General features: G+C 40.1%; 1 protein-coding gene across 11 annotated transcripts in view; it reads right to left on the bottom strand.

The window, feature by feature from the left end:
• Positions 1-235: 235 nt before the first annotated feature.
• The window catches only part of LOC138325010 (uncharacterized), a 96,620-nt gene continuing 83,876 nt past the window's right edge, over positions 236-12,979 (bottom strand). For all 11 annotated transcript variants that reach the window (XM_069270328.1, XM_069270331.1, XM_069270337.1 and 8 more), the window contains one exon: positions 236-1,901. In XM_069270328.1, the coding sequence (XP_069126429.1) occupies positions 1,514-1,901 (388 nt within the window). In that variant the 3' untranslated portion in view covers positions 236-1,513. The remainder of the gene's footprint in view (positions 1,902-12,979) is intronic.

Below are 12,979 nucleotides of genomic sequence, written 5' to 3'. Positions count from 1 at the left end.
TCAGGTGACCTAAAAAACTCAGGATATGTTAATACTGGCAGAATATGGTTTGCCTTGAAAGGCATAAGTATTATCATTTGTCTGTCAATGAACGTCTGAAGTCGTGCCGTCGGTAGTCGTGCCGTCGGTAGTCGTGACGTCGGTAGTCGTGCACTGAAGAGTAAGATGGCTGCCTCAGCCGCCCGTGTCCACTTTAGGTGAGGAGCTAGTGAGAAAAAGAGACAAGACATTGAACAACATGTAATCATCATTTTATTCCATGCTGGTTTCGGTGTGGAAACATGGAACAAAACGCCACGAGAACAAAAGATATCACTAATGCAAAAAATATATTATTTAATTTAACGTAAATTATTTTCGCCTCTCCTATATATATATATAACTTTCTTCGTGTTTGATTTAGAATTATTTGAAAGTGTGGCATATTTCGCTTTCTTGCCCCCTTTAGCTATATCATCACAAGTTACAAATGACGAGAAATAAACAGCATGACAAAGGTGAAATCAATAAATATCTACCTAATAGATCCGGGACTATATGTAATACCACTAGTATCCAAGCATATCCAGCGAAATCAGTCAAAGATGCACAATAAATAAAATCGAAATTAATAAATATGTCCTACACGAAATATCACCCTTCATATTGCTACTAAAACAAAACCGAAACTGGATGGTTCGTACTCCCTGCTGTGTGTAGGCTAACCTGCTGTATCATCGTACATCCAAATTACAGCCTTATTCACATAAATCCATTATTAATCCTTTCACGAAATATTTCTGTCGGTGTTCACTTGTGGACTCGTCAGAACAGACGAGAACCTAGCCTCGTTTTGACCAGCAGCACGTGCGGATCAGCGACAGCTCCCACATCGGAAATCATGGAAACCTGCAGTATCCTTAATTCCCAAGTTTTCGTACATCCACGAATCGAAGGTAATCCTTCCCTTGGATGGAATAAAGCACAAACGGTTCCACTTCGAAAATGGGTTGCTGTTTGCACACCCTCGTTATCTGGTACAGCTATCTTACGGTGATTTGGATATAAATACGGTTATCATTAGGGTACAGGACACTCAGTGCTGTCTCCAGGACACTGCTGTTATATCCACGAGCGATAATTGGTGTTTATATGATGATGAACACAATTGGCGATGATTGCACGTGTGATTCACGGAGTGAGGCGGATCATGACGTCACTGACAATTTGACACCAATGACGTCAAAAATGAGACTAAATAAATAAGGAGATATTGAAGCTAAACAAGGCGTAAACATCCTATGTCGACAGGAGGAAAACATAAACAATGCCGACAAATCTTGTTCCGATGGTTCAAAGAAAGCTGCTAACAAGTCGAAAGCCTCCACAACAAATCGTTTATATTGTGTAGGGGTGAAGACATGGGCACAAGCGAACGGATATGAATGAGAATGGGCGTATCCAGTTAAGATGCCGTGTCCAGGCGATGAATGAAAATGGATGTATCCAGTTTAGATGCCGTGTCCAGGCAATGCTACATGACACTGCAGCATTTCTTTTGTTTCTTTTTGTCCTTATTTTCCGCATCGACGGCCAGCCCATCTGACCGTGCACCGCCCAGCTCCACTTTCACAGCTGTCGGCGACACATTATCGTCTATTTTACCGTTCTGTCTAGCTTTAGGGGCAGTGTTCACAGGGGCTGACGTTTGTGGAGAAACGGATTCCTCTACTACTGAACAGTCTTTGCCATTTCCGGGAGAGTTAGGATGTGACTCTGACGTCACTTCCGTATCCGGTACTTCTCCCGACTCATCACGTAGGATGAACCTGTCTCGGATTATCGTTGCCTTCTGTAAAATTTCCTCGGCTTCTTTGCAGAGATCACTCCCGGGGACGAATGGATTGTCTCGGCTTTCCAAGCTGCAAATAAAAAAACCCCAGATAAATATATTTGCAAATAAACCACTAAAACGTCAGATGTTCTAACAGAAAAAAAATCACCACTAAATATAGATGAAAGATACAATCAAGCATTTATATCAAAAGCATTTATAGCAAAATATCTACCTAACTAGTACTAGCAGGTACAATAAAAATCTGGATCTTGAACTCAGGAAGGTTCCAAACGTAAGACTTTAGGAAGAATCCTGATTGTAGGAGTTTGTGTGTGTTTAGGACGGTTTCTGAACTTAGTAGCTTGTGTGGAAGGATGCTGAACTTAGGAGATTGTGTGTTTAGAAGTGTGTTTAGAAGGATCATGAACTCAGTAGTTTGTGTGTGTTTAAGAAGGTTCATGAACTTAAAAGTTTTTCCTTAACTTATATAATGTTTCTCTTTGGATAATTATAAGTATAGAACGTTGATATAGCTGTGGCCTGGATATGATATTGATGCAAACAGCTGAAGAATGACGTAAAACAATCAGGTTATAAATAGATTTTAGGGCAAACGCGGCTGCAGAGAGAGGGCCTGGAATTTAGAGAGTATAGCACAGAAGTTGTTACATGTTACAATTTCATAAAGAACATTTTTGCATAGTCATGCATAATACATTAACATCGCCATCGAAAGATAAACAACAGCAATAAAACTATCAAATATAATCAAAAACAATCTTCCCTTTCACATTTCATCCCAACAGATATGTGCACTGGGAGCGATATACCACAGGCCGTTATTCTGTTATTAATTACATCCATATTTCTGACTGATGTTCTCTACATACACCATACAAATAACATCTTCTGTCGGAGACAGTGCCAGCTGGGCAGGGCAGCCATGCTAAAACACAAGGCGCGTGCTCTGTGAACATCAATTAGAATGCACGTGCAATGACAATACACGAGACTACCACATAACTCAGGATTACATCTAATGGGCAAGTAAAACGGAAATGTTCCATTAATCATTAATGAATAATTTTAATTACGACAACTCGTGCCTCTTTTAAACACCGGTACAGCTGAAGTAACTTAATGTAAACCAGAGTATTCCAACATCTAATAGCTAATAAAATGATGCAATAATCTTTGTATCCATTTATCGAGCATGTTTGGCAAGTACCAGAAAACGAAGTCTCAGCTGTGTTTGGATGTTAGATTATAACCTTGACCTTGCCCGCGGTGATGGCCGACTCGTGTTCCCCGTCCACTGTACTATAATCTCACCCAGTCTCATCAGCCAGGATTATCCCGCCACTTACAATGGAATGTCTGGAATGTGATCCTTACAGCGCCAGCACACACTTTGTGTACCCCAAAACACATGTCTATGGCAGGGCGGAAAACATTTGTCTTTAACCCTCACTTATAATTTGCCGTTACCCACTCCCTCTATGGTTTTACCCGTGACATAAGAATCCAAAGTCCGGTCAAAGAGAAAAGATTTCCGCTATCTTCCCCGTTCCAGATCACCCTATACTTCCTAACGTGACAGCTCCCGTATGGTATGGAGCACAAACCGGAAATTCGAAGACCTAGTATATTTATACGCATTCGTTATTGTGTCATCAAATTGGCTAATGGTAATAAGAAACCAAACAGGTCTTAACTCACCGCATCAAAAGTACAATCAGGTCTGTCGAGCAAACTCAGATGTATTTTAATTTCTCCATCTTGTACACAATGTACACATCATATTTGATATACTACCACATATTGTCCGATTATCTCTCCCTCCCTGATACCTGTAAGTCGATCCGATATGTGGGACTGAGAGTTATGTCCCCTGACTTGGTACCAGTCAGTCGATCTGAGATGTGGAGATTATGTCCCCTGACTTGACAGTCAATCTGCTGATGTCATTCGCTTCAAAACTTAATTATGGACATAACTATATAAGTGTTATAGGAGTAAGGTATCTTTCCATATGGATATACTATTACTCTGTACTCTATTGGTACAAATATGAGGCAAACTTCTTCGTTATCACAAACAGCAAGGTACAATATTCTGGGCTCATGATTCTGATGTTCGCTAATTCCCTGAAGAGTTCAGGATCCAGGTACCAATTTCATAACTTATGTGGAAGATTGCTGTAGAATGGCTCAATATTCAATACCATATATATTGTCAAGGTCCTTCATATAGCATATAACATGTGCTTCTGAAGAAACCAAACATGACGAGTGAACATGTGGTACTATCATTGCCATCGAGGGGATAGGGAGAGCTACACAGCAACGGCGTTATTTGATAATCAAGACATCGTTACATGTTATTCTATAAATCATTATTTCAATGTGTTATAAGTTCACTGAGTTTATGTCTAATTAGCGGTTCAAATTTTCCGAAGTACATACTGGTATATCACGGTTTGTAGCAATCGTATACAGACATGACACCCAGTGCCATCTCCGTCACAGGCCTTCTACCAATCACATACTTCTCTAACCCTAACCCTTTCTCAAACTCGACAGTCTCTAACACCAGTATCAAACTCGTATAACACGTTGGTGTCTCTTGGTCAATGCAAACATGTCATTTGAATATTTCAGAATTAGTTTAAAAGAATGTGAAAGTCATAATCCCGATATACTAAATATTGCGGTTTACAACGACCAGATGATGAACGCAACACCACAGTATCGACTCACTTGTCCATTGGACAGGTGGCACTCTACACAGGAATTAGACTACATAAGTAACTTTAAGATAAAAACACAGATTGAATCTCCTTCTTTCCAATCAAACTAAGCAAAACCGATTTAGTTCAAACTGTGAACGCCCGCCTCGAATGTTACTAACGGAGGCTTAGCTCACAGGCGTTTGGCTCTATAGGCATTTTTTCTCGTTAAACTGTGTCAATTGTCAAACCAAACGCCTGTGCCTAGTTAGAATGCGAAGGACTGACACCAATACTATTGGCGGATGAGAGTTTAAAGTGCTGTCGGACGCCACCGAAAACGTATTGACCGACACCTCGAATATTCAGTGACAAACATCTCGAATACTTACTCAAGAACACCTCGAATACTTACTCACGAACACCTCGAATACTTACCCACAGATATCTCAAATACTTACGCACGGATACATCGAATACTTACTGTCCGGCATACTTACTGAGGGACGGTCCGAATATTTAGTGTCCCGAATACCTAATGAAGGACGCCCCAAATACTTACTGACGGACACCTCGAATACTTAAGGCGTTTCAATACTTACTGAAGGACGCCCAAACATAACTGTCCCAAATACTTATTGAAGGACGCCCCGATATTTACATTACTCCAATTCTTACAGTACGACCTACTGAATATATTGAAGGGCGTTCCAAAACTTACTGAAGGACGCCCCGATATGTACCATTACTGTCCGAATACTTACTGACGGACACCTCGAATACTTATTGAAGGGCGTTCAAATACTTACTGAAGGACGCCCCGATGGGTTACATTAACTGTCCCAAATACTTATTGAAGACGCATATGTCATAACGCCCAAATACTTATTGAAGACGCCCGATATTTACATTACTGTCCCGAATACTTACTGACGGACACCTCGAATACTTACTGAAGGACGCTCCAAATACTTACAGTAGGACGCCCCGATATTTACATTACTGTCCGAATACTTACTGACGGACACCTCGAATGCTTACTGAAGGACGCAAATACTTACTAAAGAACGCCCCGATATTTACATTACTGTCCGAATACTTACTGACACAATGGACGGTGCGTGTCTGATATATCCGTAACAAGTTGGTTCATCATTTCGAAGCTCACTACACCTTTTGTAACCTCTCTCAATTGTGTTCGTTTTCCGAAAATGTCTACTTATAATCTCAGAAGCAGAACTTCCGAACAAGTGGAATGGAAACCGTCTGCCGCATTGTAATACAGCAGAGCTTTCCTGGGAAATGTGCCGCAATATTAATAGATAGAGTATTTGTACGTGTCTTTTATGTCTAAGTCATATTAGGAGAAGGTTATTTTTCTCATAATAGCAGAAACGGCATACCGCTTCTCAACGGAATCGTGTTAGTACAGCACCACCAACAAAAGCTCGTGAGCGCGCGAGTCAGGGGTGATCAAACGCTGAGTAATTACCCACAAGTACGCGATGATTCTGAGCCAGGGCTACATGTATCACAAAGCCTAACTATATCAATGGTGCTGGCCAACACAGCAAACCCTAGTTACCGACGTCAAGAGCATGTATACACAGGTATTCCTCACCTATTCCTCACCAATTAATGATATCTATAAATAATACACACGGCGAAAAAAGATTTGCGTATCAAGAATAAACATAACTCTAAAAGTAATCTTTCTACTAACAGTGTGTTAAATGACAATGGCACGAATTAAAGTTTATCATTCAGCCAAGGTCATCTCCGTAACGACATAACGTGCAGGACAATTCTTTTCCGCTACTTATTTTAAGGGGAGGTAACTCAAAGGGAAATTTATATTATTGAAAGTTATCTGCACATGGACATAATTTGCAGCCGGGATATACATGTAAGTATGTGGACATTCCATAAAGTTACGTATAAGGACTTTCACTATTCGAAGACATTGTCATGTACAACAAGCATTGCACGTAGTGCCTGTAGCGTGGAGTCTATTGATGGTAATGGTATCTGATGAGAACTCCTGCGCCTGATTTGTCATTGAAAGTTACAGAAACCAAATCAAATACAGAATGATTCTATTTTTGTGTTTTACATAAAATCCTCGTAGCCGTGCAGAAATCGATATGACGGCCATACAGACAGGCTTGGTAGGCCTCTCTCGAGGTGTTTTATGTAGCAATGCTTTACAGTCATGTCGACATTACAGATTAACTCACCTGTTGACGATATTAACAAGAGGCCAAAACGACCTGTATCGCTTAGCTGGTTAATTAAGTAAGCAAGTCATGAATGAACTTTTAAATTTCATCTATTGACCACACAGGGACAAACCCCAATTATACAGTTTTGAATACCCAGTCCGTAAGGATACGTGGTATAATGTATTCATATTTCACTTGTAGCGATATGGTCAACAATACTTGTCTGTCTGGCGGTAGCCCTCAAACTATTTGCAGATGTTTTGAAGAATCCTAATCCGATTATACGTGTAAACAGATTTACTTACAGGTATGAAATATTTAGTATGTACATACAGGGATAATACGTGTAAACATACAGGGATACATATACAGATATAGGGATACACGCATACAGGTATAAAGGTATAAGCATACAGGGATGATACTTGTACGTGTATACATACAGGGATACATATACACATACAGGGATACTACGTGTAAACATACAGGTATACATGTACATATATAGGGATACAGGTATAAAGGTATAAACATACAGGATTGATAGATGTACATACATATACACTACAGGATTGATGAGACTTGAAGAATGATATATTTTTTACACATCAAACGACAACACAAAGAATACATAACATACAAGAGGCCCATGGGCCTTAACGGTCACATGACTTCGGATACAGAATGAAACAAAGACATATAAACACTATATATTGGCCCATCAGGCCCTTGAACTCAGTAAGTGATTTTATAAATTTGACTTTTTAATTATGAAATTTATTTGGTTCCGTCAAATCTGTGAATTCAGAAGATTTTTGAAATTTTAGCCAATTTGACCCCTTTTGGCCCCGTCCCTCTATCCCCGTAAGGTCAGCTAGGACCAATATTGATAAGACGTTATAATGCTTTCTCAGGCTAATAAATCTAACCCAGTTTGACTAATTTCCTGTGAAAAATAAGCAAATAAAGTTCATAAATGTGTTTTCCTATATTAACTAGAGTAAACTTGATCCCTCCCCAGGGAGAAACTTGAGACCCCAGGGTCATTTAATTCACAATTTTTTTAAATTTGTTTTTCGGAACGCTTCTCGAGTTTACCGACAAGCACAACATAACATAATTTGCATAATGTAGTCACGATATTTAAAGTCGAGAAGCGTTCCGAGAGAAAAATGAACATGGCGGTGACTGTTAAAGTAAGTGAGCTACACGATGTTTAAATGGAGTTTCTACAAAGTACGGGTCACGACACCTCCAAAGGAGATTGTGGATGAACTCATTTATGGATACTGTTTACCACCACAAGAGTAGATTTTGTGATTTTGGCTTGGTTTTTGAGGTGCCCATTAGAGCCGAGACGACATTTCGACCGGACAGGGAAATGTCTACCTAGCATATTTTTCGTAAATTTCCCGATTCATCAAGCCATAACTTCGTCAATACTTGGCCAATTTTGTTCATCAAGCACTCAATGGAAAGATAAATTATTTCTCTTTAAGGTAAGATATCCATCAATGTTGTATAGAACCCATTTATTAAAATAATCACGGTTTTAAAAAAATAGGTCCGTTTTTCTCGACCGCCGAGTTCATACCCTTGTATACTATTGGTTAAAATTTTTCGTGCCAGGTCCCTGTGTCTGTGAGTGGAGAAGAAGATTTTTTGATTTTTTTGGAAATTGCTTCCAATGTGGTTTTGGAGAAGTCGAAAATGTAAAAAGTTTATCGTCGTACGACGGACGACGTACGACGCACGACGACGGACAAAAGGCGATTAGAACAGGTCACCATGAGACTTCGTCTCAGGTGACCTAAAATATACAAAACAGTGGCGTAGGAAGATGAAACGTAATGGGGAGGGGGCAAAGGTCTTCAATATTTTGTAACTAACCCCCCCCCCCCCCCCCGCCGCACCTACAGGAGGAAATTAATTCAACTCCCAACCATATATGCTTTATGTACATTTTGATATATCATTAAATTTAATCCTTGTACACATTTATACACAGTGGGGTCGCTAAAAGGAAATTAACTAACACGCAAATTGGCCAAATTAGCGTGTGAGCGCCGAAGGCGCAAGATTTTGGTGTTTTAGGGGTCTCAGGTTGACCCCCGGGAAAAAATATAATTTAGAATGGCTGAGATGAGTTTTACAATATATTTTGATGATTTTGTGAGGGTCAGAAAGCGCGAGATTTTGGTGCTTGGGGGGTCTGAGGGTGACCCCGGAAAAAAAATATAATTTAGAATGGCTGAGATGAGTTTTACAAAGTATTTTGATGATTTTGCAAGGGCCAGAAAGCGCGAGATTTTGGTGTTTGGGGGGTCCGGGGCCTCCAGAAAGCGCGAGATCTTGGTGTTTGAGGGTCCGGGGGCCTCCCCCGGAAAAAAAATACGAATTAGAATGACTTAGATGAGTTTTACGATGCATTTTGATGAATTTGCAAGCTCCCAAAGCCGCGATAATTTGGTGTTAGGGGGTCCGGGGGTCCCCCCGGGAAAAAATACGAATTAGAATGACTTAGATGAGTTTTACGATGCATTTTGATGAATTTGCGAGCTCCCAAAGCCGCGATAATTTGGTGTTAGTGGGTGCGGGGGTCTTTCCCGGGAAAAAAATACGATTTAGAATGGCTGAGATGAGTTTTACGATGTATTTTAATGATTATAAAGCGTTCTTAACATGGTATTTTTCGATTTAAAGCTACCTGCATTTAGATATGATAATTGTGTCGTCATAATATTATGCAACCCTACTCGATCTGAATACACCGGCTTCACACCATCGGCACATTGTTGTGTAACATAAAAAAATGAATTAAATGTCTCGCTAAGACATAAACAGATTGATCTTTTAAGAGACATTTTTTAAATAGTACATAGAATCCCTTGATGGACATTTTTAGTCTAGTTCGTGTTTATTGAATTTTTACTATTTAAGGTTTGACATTATGTGCTTGAACGTTTTAGGAAATGCGCCGCGCAGCGGAAAATTTTCTAGAATGAAGTACGAAAAATGTGCAGGAGGACCCTTTTTTCTTTCAAATAAGCATTTTTAGAAAATTTCGGTCGGCGAAAATGGGGGGGGGGGGGGGGGGGGGGGCAAAAAAGACATGTTTGCCCCCCCCCCCCCCGCTTCCTACGCCCCTGCAAAAGTGTAATACTGGATATGAAAGATCATCGACAACAGATACATTTATAACATTTATGACGCCTGCCTAAAGATGTCGCTATATTTTTTTTAACTTTAATTGCTAAATTTGTTAACCTTTCCACAGAGGATGATATTGTAGGCTGAATTATATAATAACCAGTCTAATGGTACTACTGACATTTAGTTATCTATAGCAATGCGCATTCTAAGTCGCGTAAACTTTGCATGTGCACTCATAGCTGTCACACCCTGGGATACAGACAGACAAGAAATATCACACCCTGGGATACAGACACACGAGAACTATCACATCGTGGGATACAGACAAGAGTGATGGACGGGAACTGTCACACCCTGGAATATAGGACAGACGATATACATGTTTATCACATCCTTGGACACAGGACACCACGAGAACTATCCCACCGTGGGATACACGGTGGGATACAGCAGATGGGAAATGTCACACCCTGAGATACAGACACACGAGAATATCACACCTGGAAGATAGACAGACGATATCTACACCCTTGGACACAGACACACGAGAACCACACCCTTGGACACAGACAAATGAGAACTATCACGCCCTTGAATATAGACAGAAGATATACATGTATATCACATCCTTGGACACAGACACACGAGAACTATCCCACCGTGGGATACACGGTGGGATTCAGCAGATGGGAACTGTCACACCCTGAGATACAGACACACGAGAACTATCACACCCTGGAAGATAGACAGATGAGATCTATTACACCCTTGGACACAGACACACGAGAACTATCACACCCTTGGGCATCCTGGATATAGACACACAAGAACTATCACATCCTGGGATATAGACACACGAGAACAATCACACCCTGGGATATAGACACACGAGAACTATCACTCCCTTGGATATAGACACTCGAGAACTATCACACCTTGGGATACAGACAGACGAGAATTGTCACATCCTAGGTTACACACAGATGAGGACTGTCACATGCTGGGATACAGACACATGGGAACTGTCACATCCTAGGGTTCAGACAGATATACATGTACCTACATGTTATGGTGACCTAACACAGAATTGGTTTATTGTATTTTACTTCCAATTAACAGTTACGGTCATATGAGAATTATGTGGTTTCAGATGTTCAGGGAAATCAGAGAAATACCACATATCTACGTTAAGTACATATCAGCTAGTCATTGCAACACGTGGGATTGGAACTCGAAACCAAGAGATGAAGTTAGTCTGACAGACAAACTTACCTACAATGTACATGTATAGTAGGGTTTAGAATAATTATCATACTCTGGGACAACGTTTTAATGACGCCCTGTCTCCCCTATAGGGTACCAATATTATCCTCCAATCTCACGCCCTACAAAGGCATCTTTGGAGATAGCATAGGGGCCAGGTGTGTTGTAGGATGTAACACAGACACTGATACAAGAGGACACCCAACTGATGCTTCATGTTTAACGCCCTTTCGGTTAAGGAGAACAGTGATGGTATTGTGATATATATATTCCTATACTTGTTTTGTCATTTAGAACGCACGCAATATACCATGGAGGCAGCATCAAATGTAGTGTATAACCTGCCCATTTTCATTTTGTGATGCTACGGTTATCTCCCTTTAATACCTTACATTGAAGGATAACCTCTCTTTTTGTTATATCATGATCATACTAGTATATCCCACAGGGACCTGGCACGATACTATAATATATATATGTATACTGATGGTTAAAAATTTTCGTGCCAGGTCCCTGTGGTATATCCTCCATTTTGTGATACCAGAATGATCTCCCATTGGCGAAAACCGAATTACATCAAATTGTTAGCTACTTCATTGTACTATATTGCTGTTTTAGTCAGAAATAATACATTCAAAGTTTAAAACAATTGACATCCAACCAACGTTCGCCAAAATGGCATGCTCATAAAATGAACATATGTAATTTAATGTATTCTGTATAGATAAATCGTAGGTGTATAATGTTGTTTATCAGTTGTTTCTGAAGTGTAACCAAGTTTTCACTTGGCAATAGCGAGCGTTATTGTGATATAACGTAAAGCGATGCTCGTCCTTTGAGTGGGGGTCTTATGTAGGTACAGGGTATGATTGCTAATGGGATAATTAAAGCACGTGCATCGGAATGTGGTTTTTGTAGGTCTGGGTGCCTCACCAGTACGTCCGATAGAATGGGGCAATAACTACGCCACGGAGATAACGGTTTGTATCTCTCGTCCCAACCTACCACTGATGATAAACACCGATTTCCGGTGCAGAAGACAGTAGATACAGTGATATAGCACTATAAAAAGGGCATCAGTTCCACTATACAAGAAGACACAACATGAATATACTACAGTCTCCCAAAACACGCACCTCGCACAACATACACGCAGCACACCACATATACATGGGAGGCCGTCCTTACATGACCATAGCTGTTAATAGGACATTAATTAATCATACAAAAAAGATACAGTCTGCAGCTTACAGAACACCTTCAGATTGTTTAGTTTTTCTGTAAACTTTAGACGAGTAATATCCAGACAGTAAAAACCCGATTTGAATAATGAATACAACATATATATACTCAATTCATCGTTAAAGAATACAGTATATAGTGTCGTACCGCCAAGAAATAATTTCATTGATAACTTCCGGTCCTGAAGTAGACGCTGTCTATACCGGAAGTAGAACACTGTGTCACGAACAAAAACTAACTTTCCAAATGATAACGCATATGTCAAGGTATTATCTACATTTCTAGTGTACAGCATAACAGCCCGGTATAGCCCGTTTTGTGTTAGGATGACATTGGACAACACAATGACACACGGTCATGGCGTTCGTAATCAATGAATTGATCACTACAAATAATTTTATTGTGGTGTTACCATGGTTATTTGATAAGACACGTGTTGTACGGGAGAAAACTCTACACGCCTGAATGATTTAATGTGAAGGTACCATGTCGACTCGCTCCTTCTCCCTTTTCCCCACGACTATTCCAGATTACTCATTTACGCTGGCTTTATTG

The sequence above is a fragment of the Argopecten irradians genome, chromosome 6 (genome assembly GCF_041381155.1).
Source record: "Argopecten irradians isolate NY chromosome 6, Ai_NY, whole genome shotgun sequence".
NCBI classification, from domain to species: domain Eukaryota; kingdom Metazoa; phylum Mollusca; class Bivalvia; order Pectinida; family Pectinidae; genus Argopecten; species Argopecten irradians.
The sequence above is the reverse complement of the archived record's forward strand: the minus strand, read 5'-3'. Positions and strand labels throughout refer to the sequence as shown.